This window comes from Amia ocellicauda, unplaced genomic scaffold (assembly GCF_036373705.1).
Source record: "Amia ocellicauda isolate fAmiCal2 unplaced genomic scaffold, fAmiCal2.hap1 HAP1_SCAFFOLD_117, whole genome shotgun sequence".
NCBI classification, from domain to species: domain Eukaryota; kingdom Metazoa; phylum Chordata; class Actinopteri; order Amiiformes; family Amiidae; genus Amia; species Amia ocellicauda.
This window is the reverse complement of record NW_027102682.1, coordinates 14739-40152: the sequence shown is the minus strand read 5'-3', so window position 1 is coordinate 40152 and position 25414 is coordinate 14739. Positions and strand designations below refer to the sequence as shown.

At 38.1% G+C, this 25414-nt stretch overlaps 1 protein-coding gene and 8 non-coding genes across 9 annotated transcripts; 5 read left to right on the top strand and 4 right to left on the bottom strand.

Moving 5' to 3' along the window:
* Positions 1–257: 257 nt before the first annotated feature.
* LOC136721589 (uncharacterized) lies at positions 258–8355 on the bottom strand. Its single transcript, XM_066697408.1, has 2 exons — positions 8097–8355; positions 258–7939 (listed from the first exon to the last, which is right to left on the bottom strand). Exon 2 carries the CDS (start codon positions 6999–7001, stop codon positions 918–920), a length of 6084 nt encoding a protein of 2027 aa, XP_066553505.1. The 5' UTR covers positions 7002–7939; positions 8097–8355; the 3' UTR covers positions 258–917.
* Positions 8356–10063: 1708 nt separating this feature from the next.
* Positions 10064–10136, top strand: trnar-ucg (transfer RNA arginine (anticodon UCG)). Its single transcript has one exon. It is a non-coding gene; the product is annotated as a tRNA-Arg (tRNA).
* A 3331-nt stretch (positions 10137–13467) lies between these two features.
* trnar-ucg (transfer RNA arginine (anticodon UCG)) lies at positions 13468–13540 on the top strand. Its single transcript has one exon. It is a non-coding gene; the product is annotated as a tRNA-Arg (tRNA).
* Positions 13541–16511: 2971 nt separating this feature from the next.
* trnaa-agc (transfer RNA alanine (anticodon AGC)) lies at positions 16512–16584 on the bottom strand. Its single transcript has one exon. It is a non-coding gene; the product is annotated as a tRNA-Ala (tRNA).
* Positions 16585–16905: 321 nt separating this feature from the next.
* trnar-ucg (transfer RNA arginine (anticodon UCG)) lies at positions 16906–16978 on the top strand. The gene has a single exon. It is a non-coding gene; the product is annotated as a tRNA-Arg (tRNA).
* A 2935-nt stretch (positions 16979–19913) lies between these two features.
* Positions 19914–19986, bottom strand: trnaa-agc (transfer RNA alanine (anticodon AGC)). The gene has a single exon. It is a non-coding gene; the product is annotated as a tRNA-Ala (tRNA).
* Positions 19987–20307: 321 nt separating this feature from the next.
* Positions 20308–20380, top strand: trnar-ucg (transfer RNA arginine (anticodon UCG)). The gene has a single exon. It is a non-coding gene; the product is annotated as a tRNA-Arg (tRNA).
* Positions 20381–23315: 2935 nt separating this feature from the next.
* On the bottom strand, positions 23316–23388 carry trnaa-agc (transfer RNA alanine (anticodon AGC)). Its single transcript has one exon. It is a non-coding gene; the product is annotated as a tRNA-Ala (tRNA).
* A 321-nt stretch (positions 23389–23709) lies between these two features.
* trnar-ucg (transfer RNA arginine (anticodon UCG)) lies at positions 23710–23782 on the top strand. Its single transcript has one exon. It is a non-coding gene; the product is annotated as a tRNA-Arg (tRNA).
* Positions 23783–25414: the final 1632 nt, after the last annotated feature.

The following is a 25414-nucleotide window of genomic DNA, read 5'->3' as shown; positions in this document are numbered from 1 at the left end:
TATTATTATTATTATTATTACTGTGATTATTATTATTATGATGATTATTATTATTATAGCAGACAGGTATGAGATGGCTTATCAATGTAGTACACCAAGTAAAAAATAGGTTCAACACCATATATAATTTGTTTAAGGAAAATAAATATATTATCAAATAGTAGCGTAATATTCATCGTGGTACTCATCTGAAACTGAAAACAAAAAACAACATATCTTTATGTAGCTCCCTCCAGTAGTCAACACGAAGCACGAGGTCTTGGTTAAAAAAACGGGGTTTTATTTCAACAACATATCATGTCAACCCGTGAGAACTGGGTTGAAAGAGAGAAAAAAAATAAAAGGAAATTATAAATACAATGCATGTATGTATGTCTTGAATACAGTTTGTGCCGTTATAGTTACACACTAGTTAACACAAGCTATGCACATGAAATATATCACAGACAACTGGATACAAAAGAAACATACCTCGTAGGCTGCTTCCTACTTAGGAGGGGCTAAATCTCAAAAGCCTTCTTCCTTGTCTTCTTTACTCGGATAATATACATTTAGATATCTTTATATTCTTAATATTTACTTAGCTCGGAGAGCTCTTGCGATGCTATGTTTTAGCTCTACACTTTAGATGTTGTGCCCCCTTTAATTACGTGCGGAACACAAGGATGGCGCTAATTAGTTCCGCCTCTACGATATCCTATTAATTTTAGGTAGGAACCAAAAAAATAGTCACAAACTTAACTAAAGCTGAGAGGCAGTTACACTCCCACCAAATCACAAGTGATTTCTCAGAACAGCTTGGAGACACACATACTGCATATAAACTGCACATAATATTAATTTCAAAGTACTAACTATTTACTTATTATCTTAACTTAAGAACTAGTTGAAAGAGTGACTAGAGGATGCTGGAGTCTTCAGTCTGCTTCCAACAATGTAACTGTCTTATGGATGGGCCTCTCCAAATGAACAGGTTTAGAGATGCGCTTTCCTCTTCCATCCAGAGTTGAATCGCCGATAAGCAACTTGAGCCTTCTCACTCTTCCGTCCTTTCCTGGGTACACTTCAATAACCTTTGCTAACTTCCACTGGTTTCGTGGTGTAGCATCATCTTGCAAAATGACAATATCATTGACCTTAGCGTTTCTGCGGTCTTTGGTCCACTTCTGTCTCTGTTGGAGATTGAGGAGGTATTCCTTTTTCCACCGTGTCCAAAAGTTGTTGGCTAAGAGTTGAACTCTGCGCCATCTTTTACGGAGGTACAGATCTTCCCTGACGAACTTTCCAGGAGGTGGAGAGATGATCGTGGATTTCATGGTCAGGATGTGATTTGGTGTCAAGGGCTCTGGACAGGATGGATCGTTCAGATGATCAGTGGTCAGAGGTCTGCTATTTACAACCGCCATAACTTCATATAGGAACGTTCGTAGTGAGGAGCAGTCAAGTTGTCTGGCTGACTGTTCTAGAATGGACGTCAAGACACTTCTGATAGTGCGAATTTGTCTTTCCCAGACGCCACCCATATGACTTGAAGCTGGGGTGTTCATGATGAACTCACATCTCAGTTCTTTGAGTTCCTCTTGATCCATCTCCTTTAATGCTTGAATGAACTCACGCCTGGCACCAACAAAGTTTGTCCCTTGATCACACCTTATTTGCCGTACTATTCCACGAATAGCGATGCATGAACGCAGAGCGTTAATGAAGGCATCTGTGGTCAAGTCGTCGAGCATTTCAATATGCACTGCTCTGGAACACATGCAGGTAAGTAAGAGTCCATAACGCTTTAACTCTTTTCTTCCTTCCTTGATGTGGAATGGCCCGAAGCAGTCCATCCCGCAGTAAGTAAATGGAGGGGTTGTTTCCATTCGATCTTCCGGGAGATTTGCCATCCTTTGTTGTTCTGTGCATCTTCTGAACTTCCTGCACGTTGTGCATTTGTAAATATGGGATGACACTGCCCTGCTGCATCCCAGGATCCATATACCATTGGATCGGATCTCATTTATGGTCATTCCCCGTCCCTGATGGTGCACTCTCTCGTGATAGTGCTTGACGAGTAATGCCGACACGTGACTGTCTCTAGGGAGAACAGCTGGATGCTTCACATGTGGATGAAGAGCAGCATGAGTTAAGCGGCCTCCGACTCTGAGGATACCTTGGTCATCCAGGAATGGACCCAACTTGTGTAACTTGTTGGCCTTGTCTTTGATTTGTGAGTTCTTATGACACTGGATGCCCTGTATTTCTTGAGAGAGGGTTGCTTGTTGGACCATCTTGATTATGCTGAGCTCTGCATCTCTCCTTTCCTCTAAACTGGTGCTTTCCCAGGACCTTGGCCTGAGGCCTTTCGCTTCCCTTGCACGCCGCTTTAGTCTGGCTATAGCTTTCACCATTCTTGACCAGTCAGAGAACTTTCGTAGACAATCTAACAGTGACCTTATTTCCTTTGCCAGGGTGTCATGAGCCTGGGCCTTCTTGATCTCTGGATCACTACTTGCAATCTCTCCCACCTTGACTACTTCGCTGGTCAGCTCTTTCTGCCAAAGAAAGCTTGGACCCGTGAACCAGTTGGAAGCTACAAGTTGTTTTGCTGCAAGACCTCTTGAGGCATGATCTGCTGGATTCTCTTCGGAAGCCACATACCTCCATTGCGCAGACTCCGTACTTTGCTTGATGCGTTCCACACGGTTTGCCACGAACACATGAAATCTCCTGGCCTCGTTACTGATGTATCCGAGGACAACCTTTGAATCGGTCCAGAAGAATTCCTGTAGGCAATCTATCTCCAGTTCCCTTTTGAGCATGTCACTGGTGCGGACGGCTACGACTGCTGCTGACAGCTCAAGTCTTGGTATGGTGGTAACCTTAGCAGGGGCTACTCTTGACTTCCCCATTACCAAAGAGCAGTGGACTTCACCTGATGCACTGACTGCTCTGAGGTACGAACACTCGCCATAACCTGACACGCTGGCATCAGAGAAATGATGGAGCTCGTAGCTCTGAACCTTAAAGTTTAATGGAATGTAGCATCTCTGAATCTTTACACCAGCCAGGTTTTGCAGGTCTTGGAGCCAAAACTCCCACAGGGGTCGAAGATCATCAGGTAAGATGTCATCCCAACTGAGCTTGTTATGACACATCTGCTGCAGAATCTGTTTTCCCACCAGGATGAACGGTGCCACAAATCCGAGTGGATCGTATACTGAAGCGACAGTGGATAAAACTCCTCTTCGGGTAAGTGGATTTTCTTTCACAATCACTCTGAACTGGAACTCGTCAGAAGCCACGCACCACTGTATGCCAAGTGCTCTTTCCACGTGTAGCTCTCCCAGGGCCATGTCCAGGTCTTGGGCAGCTTTTGCACATTCTTCTTTGGGGATTGAGGCTAGGACTTTCTTGCTGTTGGAAATGAACTTGTGCAGCCTGAGTTTGCCTTTGTTGCAGAGCTCTCTTGCCTCCTTCACTAACTGAATAGCTTGGCTTTCAGACGCTAAGCTTGACAAGCCGTCATCAACGTAAAAGTTCTTCTGAATGAACTTGATGGTGGCTTCACTGAAGTGTCCGTGTCCTTCGGCTGCGAGGTGCTTGAGTCCATAGTTAGCGCAGCCAGGTGATGAAGCAGCGCCAAACAAGTGGACCTTCATCCGGTAGATGGATGGTTTGGCTTCAAGATTTCCATTCTCCCACCACAGGAATCTTAGGTAATCTTGGTCTTCTGCTTTAACGTGGAACTGGTGGAACATGCGTTCAATGTCACACATGATTGCCACTGGACCTTTCCGGAAACGACACAGAACTCCCACCAAGGTGTTTGTCAGCTCTGGACCGGTCAGGAGATGGTCGTTTAAGGATGTCTCTTGAAATCTCGCCGAACAATCGAAGACAACACGTATCTTCCCAGGCTTTTGGGGATGATACACCCCATGGTGTGGGATGTACCATGCTGGAGCTTTATTGAGGTCTTCTTCTGGGACCCTTTCTGCATCTCCACGTGTTATGATCTCATCCATGAAGGTCTTGTAGTCTTTGTAGTACTGTTTGTTTCTTTTCAGCTTCCGTTCTAGGCATCTGAGACGGTGGATGGCGCACACCATGTTATCTGGTAAGTTGGGTCTTTCATTCTTGAATGGCAGTGGCATCTCATAATGACCATTGTCCTTGAGCCTGATGCCTCTTTCCATCTTTGACAGGAATCGGAGATCCTCTTGAGAGATGTGACTGTCCTCCAAAGACCTTTCGACAAAGTCCGATTCCAGCACCTTGATGACATCTGCAGGTGAGACTACCTCTTTGACTTGAGTTCTACAGACATAGTGAACTTCGCTTGTGAGGTTTGAAGAGGACTGAAGACCAGGCATCACTTGCCTCACGATGACCTGGTGACTTATTCCAATTTCATCTCCATAGTCAAGACATGGGTTGCCATAGCCAACTACGCTCCAGCCCAGGTCTGTTCTCTGAGCAAAGGGCTGATTTTCTTTACCAGGCACCACTTGCCTTGGGACAAGAGCTTGAGGACAGTTGTAGCCGATTAGCAGGCCCACGTCGCAGCTTTGTTGAGGAGCAATCTCGTCTGCGACGTGTTCCAGATGAGGCCATGCCTTTGCAGTCTCTGGTGTGGGAATATGATCTCTGTTTGCAGGGATGAATTCTCTTGAGTAGGTCACTGGCAGAGGAATTATCTTGTCTGAGTAGAATCCTCTCACTTGTAGTCCAGTCAGTTTCCGACAGGACACAACTGTGTTTCTTGAAGCCATTGTGGAGAGCTTTAGCTGAACTGGTTCCTTCTTTGTGTGAAGAGTCTTTGCCGTTTCTTCCAGGATGAATGTCGTGTCGCTCTGTGTATCGAGGAGTGCATACACAAGAACTTCACGATCTGGCTCACTTGTGACTGACAACCACACTGGAATGACTGTGGATGTATGAGTGTCTTTAACATTCTGTAAAACTCTGTTGGATGTTGACTCACGTGATGATCTTGCTGCCCTATCTTGTGGCCGCTCTATTTTCCTTTCCCTTGACTTGCCACTGTTCCCTGCTCCACTAAGCCGTGTTGACATCCTTTCTTCTTTGGTGCGATTATCATGGAGGCAAGCTGGATGTCTTTTTTCACACATATCACAGATCTCTCTGTTTTCACAGTCCTTCGAGCGATGGCCAAACTTCAGACAGCCGAAACACAATTTCTTCTCTTGAACAAACTTGACTCGCTCTGAAATAGTCTCATCCATAAATTTGCGACACTTGTGTAGACTGTGACCTGCCTTCTCACAGAAGATACAGCTTGTGGTAACAGCTTTCTCGTCTGAGTTGGTTGCCAATACCTTTGCTCCATGACCTCTTGTCTTTGAAACCTTGATCTTCTCATTTTCACTTGGTTTTAGAGCGTGGAGGGACGTTATTGAGTTACAGGCGATTTTGGCTTCACGTGTGAGAAACTTGACGAACTGGCTAAAGCTTGGGAACGTGTGACTTTGTTCTTCCACTTCTATCACCTTCCTATTCCATCTTGAGGTCAGCCAGTCTGGAAGTTTAGAGAGTATTTTCTGATTTTCGTTGCAGTCGTTGAGTACTTCAAGACCTCTGATCTGAGACATGGCCGCCTCACAGCTGCGAAGGAAGTCAGCGAGTTCTTGAAGTTCCACACTCCCCTTAGAGTTTATTTTGGGCCACGTATCAAGCTTATCTCTGAAGGCCTTGGCGATAAGGAATGGATTGCCGTATCTCTCTTCTAGGATGGTCCACGCTGCACAATAAGCTGACTCTGTGCCTAGCAAGAAGTAGCCTTCAATGGCCTTTTTGGCTGGTCCACCCACATACTTTCGCAGATAGTATATTTTCTCTTCAGCTGGTATGTTTTTCCTGTCAATAAGTGTCTGAAAGGAGACTTTCCAGTCATTAAATCTGAGTGGGTCGCCGTTGAACGTTGTTGGTTCAGGTACGGGAAGACGACTCGCACTGATGGACTCTGCGAATGCTCTAACAAGAGCTGCAGTATTGTCTTCTTGTTTTGGTTGTGTCAGAGAGTGAGGTGGGGAGCAATGCTGCAATAGGCTACTTTCATGCTTGACTTCCTCATTCTCCTTCGGAGGGACACATTGATGGAGCAGCCCAAATATTTCTTCATCTGAGCATTCACTTTGTTCATATACTTGCTGTCTCGCCTTAGCAGCCTCTAGCTTCTTGATTGTCTCCAATCTTTCTAGTTCTCTGCGCTTGGCTTCCAGCACCCTTTGTCTTTCTGCATTTTCAGCCTCTTGATTAGCTCGTAAATTGGCTGCTTCAGTTTCGAGTCTTTCAAGTTCTTTGATATGACGTTCTTGCTCTAGCAGTACTTTTAAAGTGGCTTCATTGGCAGCAACTTCAGCAGCAGCATCTCGTCTTGCAGAAGACTGGCTTGAACGGGATGTTATTCTTGAGTTAGTTTGAGAATGAGCAGACGACTTGGTGCGGTGAGAGTTGACGCTTACTTTGTCTGAGGCTGCAGCTTCAATTACAGGCTCTATTGATTTCACTCTTTGTTCTTCACCCCCTCTTGTGTCTAGAAGAGCCTTTGCAGTCTGGATGATTGTTCTTGTTACTGCTTCGCAGGTGTCTGCTCTGCGACGTGTGTCTTGGTCGGGAATGTCAATGTGCCTTAAATCTTCATAAACAACGTTCAGATTATCTGAGGCATTGCTTATCTTAGTAATGTGGTCACGCAGCAGGTTGTTTGAGCATTGTCCACTCAGCGCTTGTTTGGCATCCTTAGCGATAGCTTTCCACTTCTCGTAGCTCACACTGAAACGGTGTGCAAATCTTCTTACTTGCTGATCGTGCAGTTCTTGGCCCTTTTCCGTAAACCTGCGGACCCTTTGGCTTCTATGTGGCTCTTGTGAGGAAGTGTGGTTATCTCCTGTGCCTTCAGCAGCTTGTGGTTGCATGTCTGCGCAGTGCTGCTGCGCGTCTTCACCTGCACCCTCTTTGTCACTCTCAAAGAAAAGCTCAAACTCTGACATTTTGCTTTAGTTTGGTTTAAATCTAAACTTGTTTTTTAGTTGAGTAAATTACCTTGTTCACAATAATCTAAGTTATGTTTAACTTAGCTTAAGCTCAATTGAGTAGTTGTTTTTAATCTCTGATATGTGAATAGTCAGCCTTTAATTACTTGCAGCTACTGACACTACTTTGGAGAAAAATTACTCTCTGCAGCTAAATTAACTTGCTTTTTCCAAAATAAAAACTGTACTAACTGTACTCAAAGACTAGTAACACTCACTTTGTGATCTATGGAGCTATGGTCTTCTTGCCTGATAACTTGTTATAGTTATATATGGCCTTATTTAAATCTTAAATTACCACAAATGAAATTAAACAAACCAAAAATATTAACTCTTAGTTAAACTTGTACATATACCACATTAAGTAATAACCATTCACTTTTAAGTCTAAATATGACCAATTCTGCCTTACTCTCGGTACTAATAGTTCTTAATATTCACATCCTACTCATCAGTAGACACAATATCAACACAGTAGCAATATCAATCCACTTCAATTTGAGAAAAGGTAAGTAAACAAAACATTAACTAATGGGAAATGCAAAGAAATGTCTCATTCTCTTGCCCAGAACGCTTAATGTCTCTGAATTACAGCTTAATTTGCGTTATGAAACCTGATTCTTCCGTGGGCGCTGCCTCTTCTCGCGCTGTCATGTGCGGATGTCTCGGCCCGACCACGACTCGCGCTCTCCGATGCCGTCTGTGAAGGCGCGCGCTGCGATGGAGATGTCTCAGCCCAGCCACGACTCGCGCTCTCCGATGCCGTCTTCCTCGCCTCCTCATGCGGAGCAGACGAGTTCTCACTGTAGCTCCCTCCAGTAGTCAACACGAAGCACGAGGTCTTGGTTAAAAAACGGGGTTTTATTTCAACAACATATCATGTCAACCCGTGAGAACTGGGTTGAAAGAGAGAAAAAAAATAAAAGGAAATTATAAATACAATGCATGTATGTATGTCTTGAATACAGTTTGTGCCGTTATAGTTACACACTAGTTAACACAAGCTATGCACATGAAATATATCACAGACAACTGGATACAAAAGAAACATACCTCGTAGGCTGCTTCCTACTTAGGAGGGGCTAAATCTCAAAAGCCTTCTTCCTTGTCTTCTTTACTCGGATAATATACATTTAGATATCTTTATATTCTTAATATTTACTTAGCTCGGAGAGCTCTTGCGATGCTATGTTTTAGCTCTACACTTTAGATGTTGTGCCCCCTTTAATTACGTGCGGAACACAAGGATGGCGCTAATTAGTTCCGCCTCTACGATATCCTATTAATTTTAGGTAGGAACCAAAAAAATAGTCACAAACTTAACTAAAGCTGAGAGGCAGTTACACTTTATATAAAGCATAACATGCTTACATGAAGTGTAAGAGGAACTGGCTGTCTTGTAATCCGGTCGTTTTTATTTTACTCCTGGAATTGCAAAGTCTTCTTGCAATTCCTTAGGTGTGTTTTTTTTCCACGAGACCATTTTGTAACTAATTCTGTATCCTCCTCCATGTTCAAGAACAGGTCGTACAGAAGTAGAAAGTGTCAACACGTGTGGAAAGTCAATGAATGAGTCTACAGCATGCATGTCATGTAAATAGACTACAAACAAATTGGCGATTTTACTAAAGCTTAATGGAAGACAGCATGTTACATGTAGCTTTATTGCTAACCGTGAAAAATAAACGTCATTTCCATAACATTTCCACAAACTTCAGGAAGGAGTATTTCATTTCTGTGTAGAAACATACGCTTCTTATAAATGTATTAGCAACAGGGAAATGGAAATAAGTAAGCATTCCTTATGTTTTGAAACCAGGAAACAAAGAAGAAACAATTCCTTGTTTTCTGAGAACTGAAAACTGAAAGAAGTAACCATTCCTTATTTTATGAGATCCAGGAAACAAGGAAGGAATAAGTAGCCATTGCTTGTTTCTTCATGAGTCTAGAAACAGAAAAAAATACTTATTTCATTAAGAAAACAGGCAAACTGAAAAAGTAACCAACAACAAAACGTAGCAATCAGTAACCATCACTGTATTTGGAAAATTGGGAAACAGAAATAAGGAATAAGTAACCATTTCTTATTTTTTGGGAAACCGTGTTTCAGAAATAATAAACTATGTACATGTTCTTTGTTGAAAATCTGAAACCAGGAATAAGTGTCTATTACTTATTTCGTGTAAAACAGGGACAAATATAAAAAATTGTAATCATTACTTATTGAAAAAAAATGGAAACAAATGAATGAGAAACCATTACTTATTGATCAAAAGACATCAATCAGACATATAAAACAAGTAAACATTAACAAGAAATATGTATCCATAATTCATTTATTGAGAAATCTTGAAAAAAATTGAAATATTTAATCATTACTTATTTTGAGAAATCACAAATAAGTAACACGTAAGCATTACTTAATTTTTGAAACGTAAGCAATAAGAAATAAGGAATTAGTAACCATTACTAATTTTTTTAATAAATAAGGAATAAGGAATCAACTTCACGGAGGTGTCTGATAAGCTGACAATGCGTTGCACCTGGACGTGAGCCTCCGCGTCTGCAGCCTACAGCAAAAAAAGTGAGCTGCACTGCCGAGACTGGCACACAAATGCCTGGAGACTGGAGAATGCGGGCATCAATCCCGCTACCTCTCACATGCTAAGCAAGCACTCTACCACCTGAGCTAATTCCCCTGCCCTCAGATGTAAAGCCCACTTCTTCAGTCTTTACATGGAACGTCGAGAGTAAGTTCGTTCCTGTGCTTCAGGCAAGCTTGCATCCAACTGTGGACAACTTACTTTCCACTGTGACAGCCACTATGCCACAATACAAAAAGGATTGTCAGGAGCAAAACTTTCAAACTGACAGAAAACTTCAAGGCCTGTCGTGTGACTTGATTTACATGAGCTACAGAAACGTTCTTGAACATATGTATATAACTAAGGATTCATTGAGGTCGGCGTAGCGCATTCGCCTTTCTGAAACATGAAGGGCCAGGGCTCTCCCTTGTTGACGACTGCGTGGCCTAATGAATAAGGCGTCTGACTTCGGATCAGAAGATTGAGGGTTCGAGTCCCTTCGTGGTTGTCTTTTATGTTACGATGACGAAGTGGTGTCTCTCTCCTTTCTGGAGAAGCTTGGATGGGCAAGTTGGTGTTCCAATGTTGCAGACAGCAGTGCTATGTTTGATAACCCTACCACAAACAGGTGATGCCCTGCACCTTGTATAGGGGTTATTCTTCACCAGCGAAATAATCCTTCTGCCACAGTTGTTTTCCGTTGCCTTTTGGTGTTCCTGAGCTGACCAGTGCGTTCTTTCTTTTGAAGAAGTTGCCAAAAAGTAGATTTTTCCACAGCCAATGTTTTTGCTATCTCTCTGACCGGTTTGTTTTTGATTTCTAAGGCAAAACTGAAGACAAAACGCTACAAGAACAAAGAGGCACTACTAAAGACAGCTGAAGGCCTTGCAGAGCATCACCAGGGACTAAACCCAGCATCTGGTGATGGCTATGGGTTCCACACTTCAACATTCATTGACTGCAAAGGATCTGCAACCAAGTATTGAAACTAACAATTTAATTCAGGATTATGTTACTTTGTCCAAATACTTTTGAGCACCTAAAATTGGGGGGACACATATAGAAATGGATGTTAGTACCCTCAAATTAAAGATGAAAGACTACACTTAAAGAATATCTGGATTGTTTCCTTTGAAATCCATTGTGGTGTTGTACAGATCCAAAATGATGACAATTGTGTCACTTTCCAAATATTCATGGATCTAATTGTAGGTATGTTTTTCTTTTAAAATACATTTTCTTTGTCTTTTAATGTTTATTCTTTTAAATGTACAATCAGTATCCTGTATTATGTTTTGTACTTAATCTATGTTACCTTCAGTCCTTTGCTGTAAATGCTTTGGCAATACTTGCATAACCTCGCCATGCCAATACAGCCCTTCTGAATTAGAATTTCACAAAACCGTATTCAATTATAATAATATTTGTTGTCAATGTAAATATATGACAAAATAAACCATTACTGTTACTATGATTATGATGCAGCTGTGTTGATTATTATTCTGGACTGACAACTGAAAGGTTGTTGGTTCAAAATCCTGTGTAGAGCACACTTTTACCAGATTGGGCGTTTTGCTCCATATTACCCAGTGAGACCATGCTAATATAATTTGCGTAACACACCGTACATATTGGGACAATGTAATAATTTCAGGCTAGTTGGTCATTAAGAAAAAGTGAAATAAAACGTACAGCCCTTTACATACATTAAAAATACTAGTATTATTATTGTTATAATCAAGCCTAATGAAAACAAATAATAAGCAGAGGAAAATAAACTAATGTGTGTAAGTAATTACAGTATTGTATCTACATGTGCCAGTGAGCATGCATGATGAATTAAAACAGACATAAATGAACAAACTGTAGCTTATCTAATAATGGCATAAACATCATACCGGTGTCTAGTATTATTATTATTATTATTATGATTATGATTATTATTATTATTGTTATTATTATTATTACTGTGATTATTAATATTATGATGATTATTATTATTATACCAGACAGGTATGAGATGGCTTATCATTGTAGTACACCAAGTAAAAAATAGGTTCAACACCATATATAATTTGTTTACGGAAAATAAATATATTATTAAATAGTAGCGTAATATTCATCGCGGTACTCATCTGAAACTGAAAACAAAAAACAACATAACTTTATATAAAGCATAACATGCTTACATGAAGTGTAAGAGGAAATGGCTGTCTTATAATCCGCTTGTTTTTATTTTACTCCTGGAATTGCAAAGTTTTCTTGCCATTCCTTTGGTGTGTTTTTTTTTCCACCAGACCATTTTGTAACTAATTCTGTATCCTCCTCCATGTTCAAGAACAGGTCGTACAGAAGTAGAAAGTGTCAACACGTGTGGAAAGTCAATGAATGAGTCTACAGCATGCATGTCATGTAAATAGACTACAAACAAATTGGCGATTTTACTAAAGCTTAATGGAAGACACCATGTTACATGTAGCTTTATTGCTAACCTTGAAAAATAAACGTCATTTCCATAACATTTCCACAAACTTCAGGAAGGAGTATTTCATTTATGTGTAGAAACGTACGCTTCTTATAAATGTATTAGCAAAAGGGAAATGGAAATAAGTAAGCATTCCTTATGTTTTGACAACCGGGAAACAAAGAAGAAACAATTCCTTGTTTTCTGAGAACTGAAAACTGAAATAAGTAACCATTCCTTTTTTTCTGAGATCCAGGAAACAAAGAAGGAATAGGTAGCCATTGCTTGTTTCTTCATGAGTCTAGAAACAGAAAAAAATACGTATTTCATTAAAAAAACAGGCAAACTGAAAAAGTAACCAACAAGAAAACGTAGCAATCAGTAACCATCACTGTATTTGGAAAATTGGGAAACAGAAATAAGGAATAAGTAACCATTTCTTATTTTTTGGGAAACCGTGTTTCAGAAATAATAAACTATGTACATGTTCTTTGTTGAAAATCTGAAACCAGGAATAAGTGTCTATTACTTATTTCGTGTAAAACAGGGACAAATATAAAAAATTGTAATCATTACTTATTGAAAGAAAATGGAAATAAGGAATGAGAAACCATTACTTATTGATCAAAAGACATCAATCAGACATAAAAAACAAGTAAACACTAACAAGAAATATGTATCCATAATTCATTTATTGAGAAATCTTGAAAAAAATTGAAATATTTAATCATTACTTATTTTGAGAAATCACAAATAAGTAACACGTATGCATTACTTAATTTTTGAAACGTAAGCAATAAGAAATAAGGAATTAGTAACCATTACTCATTTTTTTAATAAATAAGGAATAAGGAATCAACTTCACGGAGGTGTCTGATAAGCTGACAATGCGTTGCACCTGGACGTGAGCCTCCACGTGTGCAGCCTAAATCAAGAAAAGTAAGCTGCACTGCCGAGACTGGCACACAAATGCCTGGAGACTGGAGAATGCGGGCATCAATCCCGCTACCTCTCACATGCTAAGTAAGCACTCTACCACCTGAGCTAATTCCCCTGCCCTCAGATGTAAAGCCCACTTCTTCAGTCTTTACATGGAACGTCGAGAGTAAGTTCGTTCCTGTGCTTCAGGCAAGCTTGCATCCAACTGTGGACAACTTACTTTCCACTGTGACAGCCACTATGCCACAATACAAAAATGATTGTCAGGAGCAAAACTTTCAAACTGACAGAAAACTTCAAGGCCTGTCGTGTGACTTGATTTACATGAGCTACAGAAACGTTCATGAACATATGTATATAACTAAGGATTCATTCAGGTCGGCGTGGCGCATTCGCCTTCCTGAAACATGAAGGGCCGTGTCCCTGTACTGTTGAGGACTGCGTGGCCTAATGGATAAGGTGTCTGACTTCGGATCAGAAGATTGAGGGTTCGAGTCCCTTCGTGGTCGTCTTCTATGTTACGATGACGAAGTTGTGTCTCTCTCCTTTCTGGAGACGTTTAGAAGGGCCACTTGGTGTTCTAATGTTGCAGACAGCAGTGCTATGTTTGATAACCCTACCACAAACAGTTGATGCCCTGCACCTCGTATAGGGGTTATTCTTCACCAGCGAAATAATCCTTCTGCCACAGTTGTTTTCTGTTGCCTCTTGGTGTCCTGAGCTCACCAGTGCGTTATTTCTTTTGAAGAAGTTGCCAAATAGTAGATTTTTCCACAGCCAATGTTTTTGCTATCTCTCTCTCACCGGTTTGTTTTGATTTCTAAGGAAAAACTGAAGACAAAACGCCACAAGAACAAAGAGGCACTACTAAAGACAGCTGAAGGCCTTGCAGAGCATCACCAGGGACTAAACCCAGCATCTGGTGATGGCTATGGGTTCCACACTTCAACATTCATTGACTGCAAAGGATCTGCAACCAAGTATTGAAACTAACAATTTAATTCAGGATTATGTTACTTTGTCCAAATATTTTTGAGCACCTAAAATTGGGGGGACACATATAGAAATGGATGTTAGTACCCTCAAATTAAAGATGAAAGACTACACTTAAAGAATATCTGGATTGTTTCCTTTGAAATCCATTGTGGTGTTGTACAGATCCAAAATGATGACAATTGTGTCACTGTCCAAATATTCATGGATCTAATTGTAGGTATGTTTTTCTTTTAAAATAGATTTTCTTTGTCTTTTAATGTTTATTCTTTTAAATGTACAATCAGTATCCTGTATTATGTTTTGTACTTAATCTATGTTACCTTCAGTCCTTTGCTGTAAATGCTTTGGCAATACTTGCATAACCTCGCCATGCCAATACAGCCCTTCTGAATTAGAATTTGACAAAACCGTATTCAATTATAATAATATTTGTTGTCAATGTAAATATATGACAAAATAAACCATTACTGTTACTATGATTATGATGCAGCTGTGTTGATTATTATTCTGGACTGACAACTGAAAGGTTGTTGGTTCAAAATCCTGTGTAGAGCACACTTTTACCAGATTGGGCGTTTTGCTCCATATTACCCAGTGAGACCATGCTAATATAATTTGCGTAACACACCGTACATATTGGGACAATGTAATAATTTCAGGCTATTTGGTCATTAAGAAAAAGTAAAATAAAACGTACAGCCCTTTACATACATTAAAAATACTAGTATTATTATTGTTATAATCAAGCCTAATGATAACAAATAATAAACTGAGGAAAATAAACTAATGTGTGTAAGTAATTACAGTAATGTATCTACATGTGCCAGTGAGCATGCATGATGAATTAAAACAGACATAAATGAACAAACTGCAGCTTATCTAATAATGACATAAACATCATACCGGTGTCTAGTATTATTATTATTATGATTATTATGATGATGATGATGAAGATGATTATTATTACTTTATTATTATTATTATTATTATTATTATTATTATTATTATTATTATTACTGTGATTATTATTATGATGATGATTATTATTATTATTATAGCAGACAGGTATAAGATGGCTTATCAATGTAGTACACCAAGTAAAAAATAGGTTCAACACCATATATAATTTTTTGAAGGAAAATAAATATATTATCAAATAGTAGCGTAATATTCATTGTGGTACTCATCTGAAACTGAAAACAAATAACAACATATCTTTATATAAAGCATAACATGCTTACATGAAGTGTAAGAGGAACTGGCTGTCTTGTAATCCGGTTGTTTTTATTTTACTCCTGGAATTGCAAAGTCTTCTTGCAATTCCTTAGGTGTGTTTTTCTTCCACGAGACCATTTTGTAACTAATTCTGTATCCTCCTCCATGTTCAAGAACAGGTCGTACAGAAGTAGAAAGTGTCAACACATGTGGAAAGTCAATGAATGAGTCTACAGCATGCATGTCATGTAAATAGACTACAAACAAATTGGCGATTTTACTAAAGCTTAATGGAAGACACCATGTTACATGTAGCTTTATTGCTAACCGTAAAAAATAAACGTCATTTCCACAAACTTCAGGAAGGAGTATTTCATTTCTGTGTAGAAACGTACGCTTCTTATAAATGTATTAGCAACAGGGAAACGGAAATAAGTAAGCATTCCTTATGTTTTGACAACCAGGAAACAAAGAAGAAACAATTCCTTGTTTTCTGAGAACTGAAAACTGAAATAAGTAACCATTCCTTTTTTTCTGAGATCCAGGAAACAAAGAAGGAATAGGTAGCCATTGCTTGTTTCTTCATGAGTCTAGAAACAGAATTTTTTTTTTATTTCATTAAAAAAACAGGCAAACTGAAAAAGTAACCAAATACAAAACGTAGCAATCAGTAACCATCACTGTATTTGGAAAATTGGGAAACAGAAATAAGGAATAAGTAACCATTTCTTATTTTTTGGGAAACCGTTTTTTAGAGATAATAAACTATGTACATGTTCTTTGTTGAAAATCTGAAACCAGGAATAAGTGTCTATTACTAATTTCGTGTAAAACAGGGACAAATATAAAAAATTGTAATCATTACTTATTGAAATAAAATAGAAATAATGATTGAGAAACCATTACTTATTGATCAAAAGACATCAATCAGACATAAAAAACAAGTAAACATTAACAAGAAATATGTATCCATAATTCATTTATTGAGAAATCTTGAAAAAAATTGAAATATTTAATAATTACTTATTTTGAGAATCACAAATAAGTAACACGTAAGCATTACTTAATTTTTGAAACGTAAGCAATAAGAAATAAGGAATAAGTAACCATTACTCATTTTTTTTATAAATAAGGAATAAGGAATCAACTTCACAGAGGTGTCTGATAAGATGACAATGCGTTGCACCTGGACGTGAGCCTCCGCGTCTGCAGCCTACAGCAAGAAAAGTGAGCTGCACTGCCGAGACTGGCACACAAATGCCTGGAGACTGGAGAATGCGGGCATCGATCCCGCTACCTCTCACATGCTAAGCGAGCGCTCTACCACCTGAGCTAATTCCCCTGCCCTCAGATGTAAAGCCCACTTCTTCAGTCTTTACATGGAACGTCGAGAGTAAGTTCATTCCTGTGCTTCAGGCAAGCTTGCATCCAACTGTGGACAACTTACTTTCCACTGTGACAGCCACTATGCCACAATACAAAAATGATTGTCAGGAGCAAAACTTTCAAACTGACAGAAAACTTCAAGGCCTGTCGTGTGACTTGATTTACATGAGCTACAGAAACGTTCTTGAACATATGTATATAACTAAGGATTCATTGAGGTCGGCGTAGCGCATTCGCCTTTCTGAAACATGAAGGGCCGTGGCCCTGCACTATTCAGGACTGCGTGGCCTAATGGATAAGGCGTCTGACTTCGGATCAGAAGATTGAGGGTTCGAGTCCCTTTGTGGTCGTCTTCTATGTTACGATGCCGAAGTGGTGTCTCTCTCCTTTTTGGAGAAGTTTAGAAGGGCCACTTGGTGTTCCAATGTTGCAGACAGCAGTGCTGTGTTTGATAACCCTACCACATACAGGTTATGCCCTGCACCTTGTATAGGGGTTATTCTTCACCAGCGAAATAATCCTTCTGTCTTCTGCCACAGTTGTTTTCCGTTGCCTTTTGGTGTTCCTGAGCTGACCAGTGCGTTCTTTCTTTTGAAGAAGTTGCCAAATAGTAGATTTTTCCACAGCCAATGTTTTTGCTATCTCTCTGACCGGTTTGTTTTGATTTCTAAGGCAAAACTGAAGACAAAACGCCACAAGTACAAAGAGGCACTACTAAAGACAGCTGCAGGCCTTGCAGAGCATCACCAGGGACTAAACACAGCATCTGGTGATGGCTATGGGTTCCACACTTCAACATTCATTATCTGCAAAGGATCTGTAACCAAGTATTGAAACTAACAATTTAATTCAGGATTATGTTACTTTGTCCAAATACTTTTGAGCCCCTAAAATTGGGGGGACACATATAAAAATGGGTGTTAGTACCCTCAAATTAAAGATGAAAGACTACACTTAAAGAATATCTGGATTGTTTCCTTTGAAATCCATTGTGGTGTTGTACAGATCCAAAATGATGACAATTGTGTCACTGTCCAAATATTCATGGACCTAATTGTAGGTATGTTTTTCTTTTAAAATAGATTTTCTTTGTCTTTTAATGTTTATTCTTTTAAATGTACAATCAGTATCCTGTATTATGTTTTGTACTTAATCTATGTTACCTTCAGTCCTTTGCTGTAAATGCTTTGGCAATACTTGCATAACCTCGCCATGCCAATACAGCCCTTCTGAATTAGAATTTGACAAAACCGTATTCAATTATAATAATATTTGTTGTCAATGTAAATATATGACAAAATAAACCATTACTGTTACTATGATTATGATGCAGCTGTGTTGATTATTATTCTGGACTGACAACTGAAAGGTTGTTGGTTCAAAATCCTGTGTAGAGCACACTTTTACCAGATTGGGCGTTTTGCTCCATATTACCCAGTGAGACCATGCTAATATAATTTGCGTAACACACCGTACATATTGGGACAATGTAATAATTTCAGGCTATTTGGTCATTAAGAAAAAGTAAAATAAAACGTACAGCCCTTTACATACATTAAAAATACTAGTATTATTATTGTTATAATCAAGCCTAATGATAACAAATAATAAACGGAGGAAAATAAACTAATGTGTGTAAGTAATTACAGTAATGTATCTACATGTGCCAGTGAGCATGCATGATGAATTAAAACAGACATAAATGAACAAACTGCAGCTTATCTAATAATGACATAAACATCATACCGGTGTCTAGTATTATTATTATTATGATTATTATGATGATGATGATGATGATTATTATTATTATTATTATTACTGTGATTATTATTATGATGATGATTATTATTATTATTATAGCAGACAGGTATAAGATGGCTTATCAATGTATTACACCAAGTAAAAAATAGGTTCAACACCATATATAATTTTTTGAAGGAAAATAAATATATTATCAAATAGTAGCGTATTATTCATTGTGGTACTCATCTGAAACTGAAAACAAAAAACAACATAGCTTTATATAAAGCATAACATGCTTACATGAAGTGTAAGAGGAACTGGCTGTCTTGTAATCCGGTTGTTTTTATTTTACTCCTGGAATTGCAAAGTCTTCTTGCAATTCCTTAGGTGTGTTTTTCTTCCACGAGACCATTTTGTAACTAATTCTGTATCCTCCTCCATGTTCAAGAACAGGTCGTACAGAAGTGGAAAGTGTCAACACGTGTGGAAAGTCAATGAATGAGTCTACAGCATGCATGTCATGTAAATAGACTACAAACAAATTGGCGATTTTACTAAAGCTTAATGGAAGACACCATGTTACATGTAGCTTTATTGCTAACCGTGAAAAATAAACGTCATTTCCACAAACTTCAGGAAGGAGTATTTCATTTCTGTGTAGAAACGTACGCTTCTTATAAATGTATTAGCAACAGGGAAACGGAAATAAGTAAGCATTCCTTATGTTTTGACAACCAGGAAACAAAGAAGAAACAATTCCTTGTTTTCTGAGAACTGAAAACTGAAATAAGTAACCATTCCTTTTTTTCTGAGATCCAGGAAACAAAGAAGGAATAGGTAGCCATTGCTTGTTTCTTCATGAGTCTAGAAACAGAATTTTTTTTTTATTTCATTAAAAAAACAGGCAAACTGAAAAAGTAACCAAATACAAAACGTAGCAATCAGTAACCATCACTGTATTTGGAAAATTGGGAAACAGAAATAAGGAATAAGTAACCATTTCTTATTTTTTGGGAAACCGTTTTTTAGAGATAATAAACTATGTACATGTTCTTGTTGAAAATCTGAAACCAGGAATAAGTGTCTATTACTAATTTCGTGTAAAACAGGGACAAATATAAAAAATTGTAATCATTACTTATTGAAATAAAATAGAAATAATGATTGAGAAACCATTACTTATTGATCAAAAGACATCAATCAGACATAAAAAACAAGTAAACATTAACAAGAAATATGTATCCATAATTCATTTATTGAGAAATCTTGAAAAAAATTGAAATATTTAATAATTACTTATTTTGAGAATCACAAATAAGTAACACGTAAGCATTACTTAATTTTTGAAACGTAAGCAATAAGAAATAAGGAATAAGTAACCATTACTCATTTTTTTTATAAATAAGGAATAAGGAATCAACTTCACAGAGGTGTCTGATAAGATGACAGTTCGTTGCACCTGGACGTGAGCCTCCGCGTCTGCAGCCTACAGCAAGAAAAGTGAGCTGCACTGCCGAGACTGGCACACAAATGCCTGGAGACTGGAGAATGCAGGCATCGATCCTGCTACCTCTCACATGCTAAGCGAGCGCTCTACCACCTGAGCTAATTCCCCTGCCCTCAGAGGTAAAGCCCACTTCTTCAGTCTTTACATGGAACGTCGAGAGTAAGTTCATTCCTGTGCTTCAGGCAAGCTTGCATCCAACTGTGGACAACTTACTTTCCACTGTGACAGCCACTATGCCACAATACAAAAAGGATTGTCAGGAGCAAAACTTTCAAACTGACAGAAAACTTCAAGGCCTGTCGTGTGACTTGATTTACATGAGCTACAGAAACGTTCTTGAACATATGTATATAACTAAGGATTCATTGAGGTCGGCGTAGCGCATTCGCCTTTCTGAAACATGAAGGGCCGTGGCCCTGCACTATTCAGGACTGCGTGGCCTAATGGATAAGGCGTCTGACTTCGGATCAGAAGATTGAGGGTTCGAGTCCCTTTGTGGTCGTCTTCTATGTTACGATGCCGAAGTGGTGTCTCTCTCCTTTTTGGAGAAGTTTAGAAGGGCCACTTGGTGTTCCAATGTTGCAGACAGCAGTGCTGTGTTTGATAACCCTACCACATACAGGTTATGCCCTGCACCTTGTATAGGGGTTATTCTTCACCAGCGAAATAATCCTTCTGTCTTCTGCCACAGTTGTTTTCCGTTGCCTTTTGGTGTTCCTGAGCTGACCAGTGCGTTCTTTCTTTTGAAGAAGTTGCCAAATAGTAGATTTTTCCACAGCCAATGTTTTTGCTATCTCTCTGACCGGTTTGTTTTGATTTCTAAGGCAAAACTGAAGACAAAACGCCACAAGAACAAAGAGGCACTACTAAAGACAGCTGCAGGCCTTGCAGAGCATCACCAGGGACTAAACACAGCATCTGGTGATGGCTATGGGTTCCACACTTCAACATTCATTATCTGCAAAGGATCTGTAACCAAGTATTGAAACTAACAATTTAATTCAGGATTATGTTACTTTGTCCAAATACTTTTGAGCCCCTAAAATTGGGGGGACACATATAAAAATGGGTGTTAGTACCCTCAAATTAAAGATGAAAGACTACACTTAAAGAATATCTGGATTGTTTCCTTTGAAATCCATTGTGGTGTTGTACAGATCCAAAATGATGACAATTGTGTCACTGTCCAAATATTCATGGACCTAATTGTAGGTATGTTTTTCTTTTAAAATAGATTTTCTTTGTCTTTTAATGTTTATTCTTTTAAATGTACAATCAGTATCCTGTATTATGTTTTGTACTTAATCTATGTTACCTTCAGTCCTTTGCTGTAAATGCTTTGGCAATACTTGCATAACCTCGCCATGCCAATACAGCCCTTCTGAATTAGAATTTGACAAAACCGTATTCAATTATAATAATATTTGTTGTCAATGTAAATATATGACAAAATAAACCATTACTGTTACTATGATTATGATGCAGCTGTGTTGATTATTATTCTGGACTGACAACTGAAAGGTTGTTGGTTCAAAATCCTGTGTAGAGCACACTTTTACCAGATTGGGCGTTTTGCTCCATATTACCCAGTGAGACCATGCTAATATAATTTGCGTAACACACCGTACATATTGGGACAATGTAATAATTTCAGGCTATTTGGTCATTAAGAAAAAGTAAAATAAAACGTACAGCCCTTTACATACATTAAAAATACTAGTATTATTATTGTTATAATCAAGCCTAATGATAACAAATAATAAACGGAGGAAAATAAACTAATGTGTGTAAGTAATTACAGTAATGTATCTACATGTGCCAGTGAGCATGCATGATGAATTAAAACAGACATAAATGAACAAACTGCAGCTTATCTAATAATGACATAAACATCATACCGGTGTCTAGTATTATTATTATTATGATTATTATGATGATGATGATGATGATTATTATTATTATTATTATTACTGTGATTATTATTATGATGATGATTATTATTATTATTATAGCAGACAGGTATAAGATGGCTTATCAATGTATTACACCAAGTAAAAAATAGGTTCAACACCATATATAATTTTTTGAAGGAAAATAAATATATTATCAAATAGTAGCGTATTATTCATTGTGGTACTCATCTGAAACTGAAAACAAAAAACAACATAGCTTTATATAAAGCATAACATGCTTACATGAAGTGTAAGAGGAACTGGCTGTCTTGTAATCCGGTTGTTTTTATTTTACTCCTGGAATTGCAAAGTCTTCTTGCAATTCCTTAGGTGTGTTTTTCTTCCACGAGACCATTTTGTAACTAATTCTGTATCCTCCTCCATGTTCAAGAACAGGTCGTACAGAAGTGGAAAGTGTCAACACGTGTGGAAAGTCAATGAATGAGTCTACAGCATGCATGTCATGTAAATAGACTACAAACAAATTGGCGATTTTACTAAAGCTTAATGGAAGACACCATGTTACATGTAGCTTTATTGCTAACCGTGAAAAATAAACGTCATTTCCACAAACTTCAGGAAGGAGTATTTCATTTCTGTGTAGAAACGTACGCTTCTTATAAATGTATTAGCAACAGGGAAACGGAAATAAGTAAGCATTCCTTATGTTTTGACAACCAGGAAACAAAGAAGAAACAATTCCTTGTTTTCTGAGAACTGAAAACTGAAATAAGTAACCATTCCTTTTTTTCTGAGATCCAGGAAACAAAGAAGGAATAGGTAGCCATTGCTTGTTTCTTCATGAGTCTAGAAACAGAATTTTTTTTTTATTTCATTAAAAAAACAGGCAAACTGAAAAAGTAACCAAATACAAAACGTAGCAATCAGTAACCATCACTGTATTTGGAAAATTGGGAAACAGAAATAAGGAATAAGTAACCATTTCTTATTTTTTGGGAAACCGTTTTTTAGAGATAATAAACTATGTACATGTTCTTGTTGAAAATCTGAAACCAGGAATAAGTGTCTATTACTAATTTCGTGTAAAACAGGGACAAATATAAAAAATTGTAATCATTACTTATTGAAATAAAATAGAAATAATGATTGAGAAACCATTACTTATTGATCAAAAGACATCAATCAGACATAAAAAACAAGTAAACATTAACAAGAAATATGTATCCATAATTCATTTATTGAGAAATCTTGAAAAAAATTGAAATATTTAATAATTACTTATTTTGAGAATCACAAATAAGTAACACGTAAGCATTACTTAATTTTTGAAACGTAAGCAATAAGAAATAAGGAATAAGTAACCATTACTCATTTTTTTTATAAATAAGGAATAAGGAATCAACTTCACAGAGGTGTCTGATAAGATGACAGTTCGTTGCACCTGGACGTGAGCCTCCGCGTCTGCAGCCTACAGCAAGAAAAGTGAGCTGCACTGCCGAGACTGGCACACAAATGCCTGGAGACTGGAGAATGCAGGCATCGATCCTGCTACCTCTCACATGCTAAGCGAGCGCTCTACCACCTGAGCTAATTCCCCTGCCCTCAGAGGTAAAGCCCACTTCTTCAGTCTTTACATGGAACGTCGAGAGTAAGTTCATTCCTGTGCTTCAGGCAAGCTTGCATCCAACTGTGGACAACTTACTTTCCACTGTGACAGCCACTATGCCACAATACAAAAAGGATTGTCAGGAGCAAAACTTTCAAACTGACAGAAAACTTCAAGGCCTGTCGTGTGACTTGATTTACATGAGCTACAGAAACGTTCTTGAACATATGTATATAACTAAGGATTCATTGAGGTCGGCGTAGCGCATTCGCCTTTCTGAAACATGAAGGGCCGTGGCCCTGCACTATTCAGGACTGCGTGGCCTAATGGATAAGGCGTCTGACTTCGGATCAGAAGATCAAGGGTTCGAGTCCCTTCGTGGTCGTCTTATATGTTACGATGACGAAGTTGTGTCTCTCTCCTTTCTGGAGACGTTTAGAAGGGCCACTTGGTGTTCCAATGTTGCAGACAGCAGTGCTGTGTTTGATAACCCTACCACATACAGGTTATGCCCTGCACCTTGTATAGGGGTTATTCTTCACCAGCGAAATAATCCTTCTGTCTTCTGCCACAGTTGTTTTCCGTTGCCTTTTGGTGTTCCTGAGCTGACCAGTGCGTTCTTTCTTTTGAAGAAGTTGCCAAATAGTAGATTTTTCCACAGCCAATGTTTTTGCTATCTCTCTGACCGGTTTGTTTTGATTTCTAAGGCAAAACTGAAGACAAAACGCCACAAGAACAAAGAGGCACTACTAAAGACAGCTGCAGGCCTTGCAGAGCATCACCAGGGACTAAACACAGCATCTGGTGATGGCTATGGGTTCCACACTTCAACATTCATTATCTGCAAAGGATCTGTAACCAAGTATTGAAACTAACAATTTAATTCAGGATTATGTTACTTTGTCCAAATACTTTTGAGCCCCTAAAATTGGGGGGACACATATAAAAATGGGTGTTAGTACCCTCAAATTAAAGATGAAAGACTACACTTAAAGAATATCTGGATTGTTTCCTTTGAAATCCATTGTGGTGTTGTACAGATCCAAAATGATGACAATTGTGTCACTGTCCAAATATTCATGGACCTAATTGTAGGTATGTTTTTCTTTTAAAATAGATTTTCTTTGTCTTTTAATGTTTATTCTTTTAAATGTACAATCAGTATCCTGTATTATGTTTTGTACTTAATCTATGTTACCTTCAGTCCTTTGCTGTAAATGCTTTGGCAATACTTGCATAACCTCGCCATGCCAATACAGCCCTTCTGAATTAGAATTTGACAAAACCGTATTCAATTATAATAATATTTGTTGTCAATGTAAATATATGACAAAATAAACCATTACTGTTACTATGATTATGATGCAGCTGTGTTGATTATTATTCTGGACTGACAACTGAAAGGTTGTTGGTTCAAAATCCTGTGTAGAGCACACTTTTACCAGATTGGGCGTTTTGCTCCATATTACCCAGTGAGACCATGCTAATATAATTTGCGTAACACACCGTACATATTGGGACAATGTAATAATTTCAGGCTATTTGGTCATTAAGAAAAAGTAAAATAAAACGTACAGCCCTTTACATACATTAAAAATACTAGTATTATTATTGTTATAATCAAGCCTAATGATAACAAATAATAAGCGGAGGAAAATAAACTAATGTGTGTAAGTAATTACAGTAATGTATCTACATGTGCCAGTGAGCATGCATGATGAATTAAAACAGACATAAATGAACAAACTGCAGGTTATCTAATAATGACATAAACATCATACCGGTGTCTAGTATTATTATTACTGTGATTATTATGATGATGATGATTATTATTATTATTATAGCAGACAGGTATAAGATGGCTTATCAATGTAGTACACCAAGTAAAAAATAGGTTCAACACCATATATAATTTTTTGAAGGAAAATAAATATATTATCAAATAGTAGCGTAATATTCATTGTGGTACTCATCTGAAACTGAAAACAAAAAACAACATATCTTTATATAAAGCATA

What these genes read in the sequence shown, in the direction of transcription:
- LOC136721589 (XM_066697408.1), bottom strand. Translation starts at nt 7,001, where the DNA reads ATGTCAGAGTTTGAGCTTTTCTTTGAGAGTGACAAAGAGGGTGCAGGT.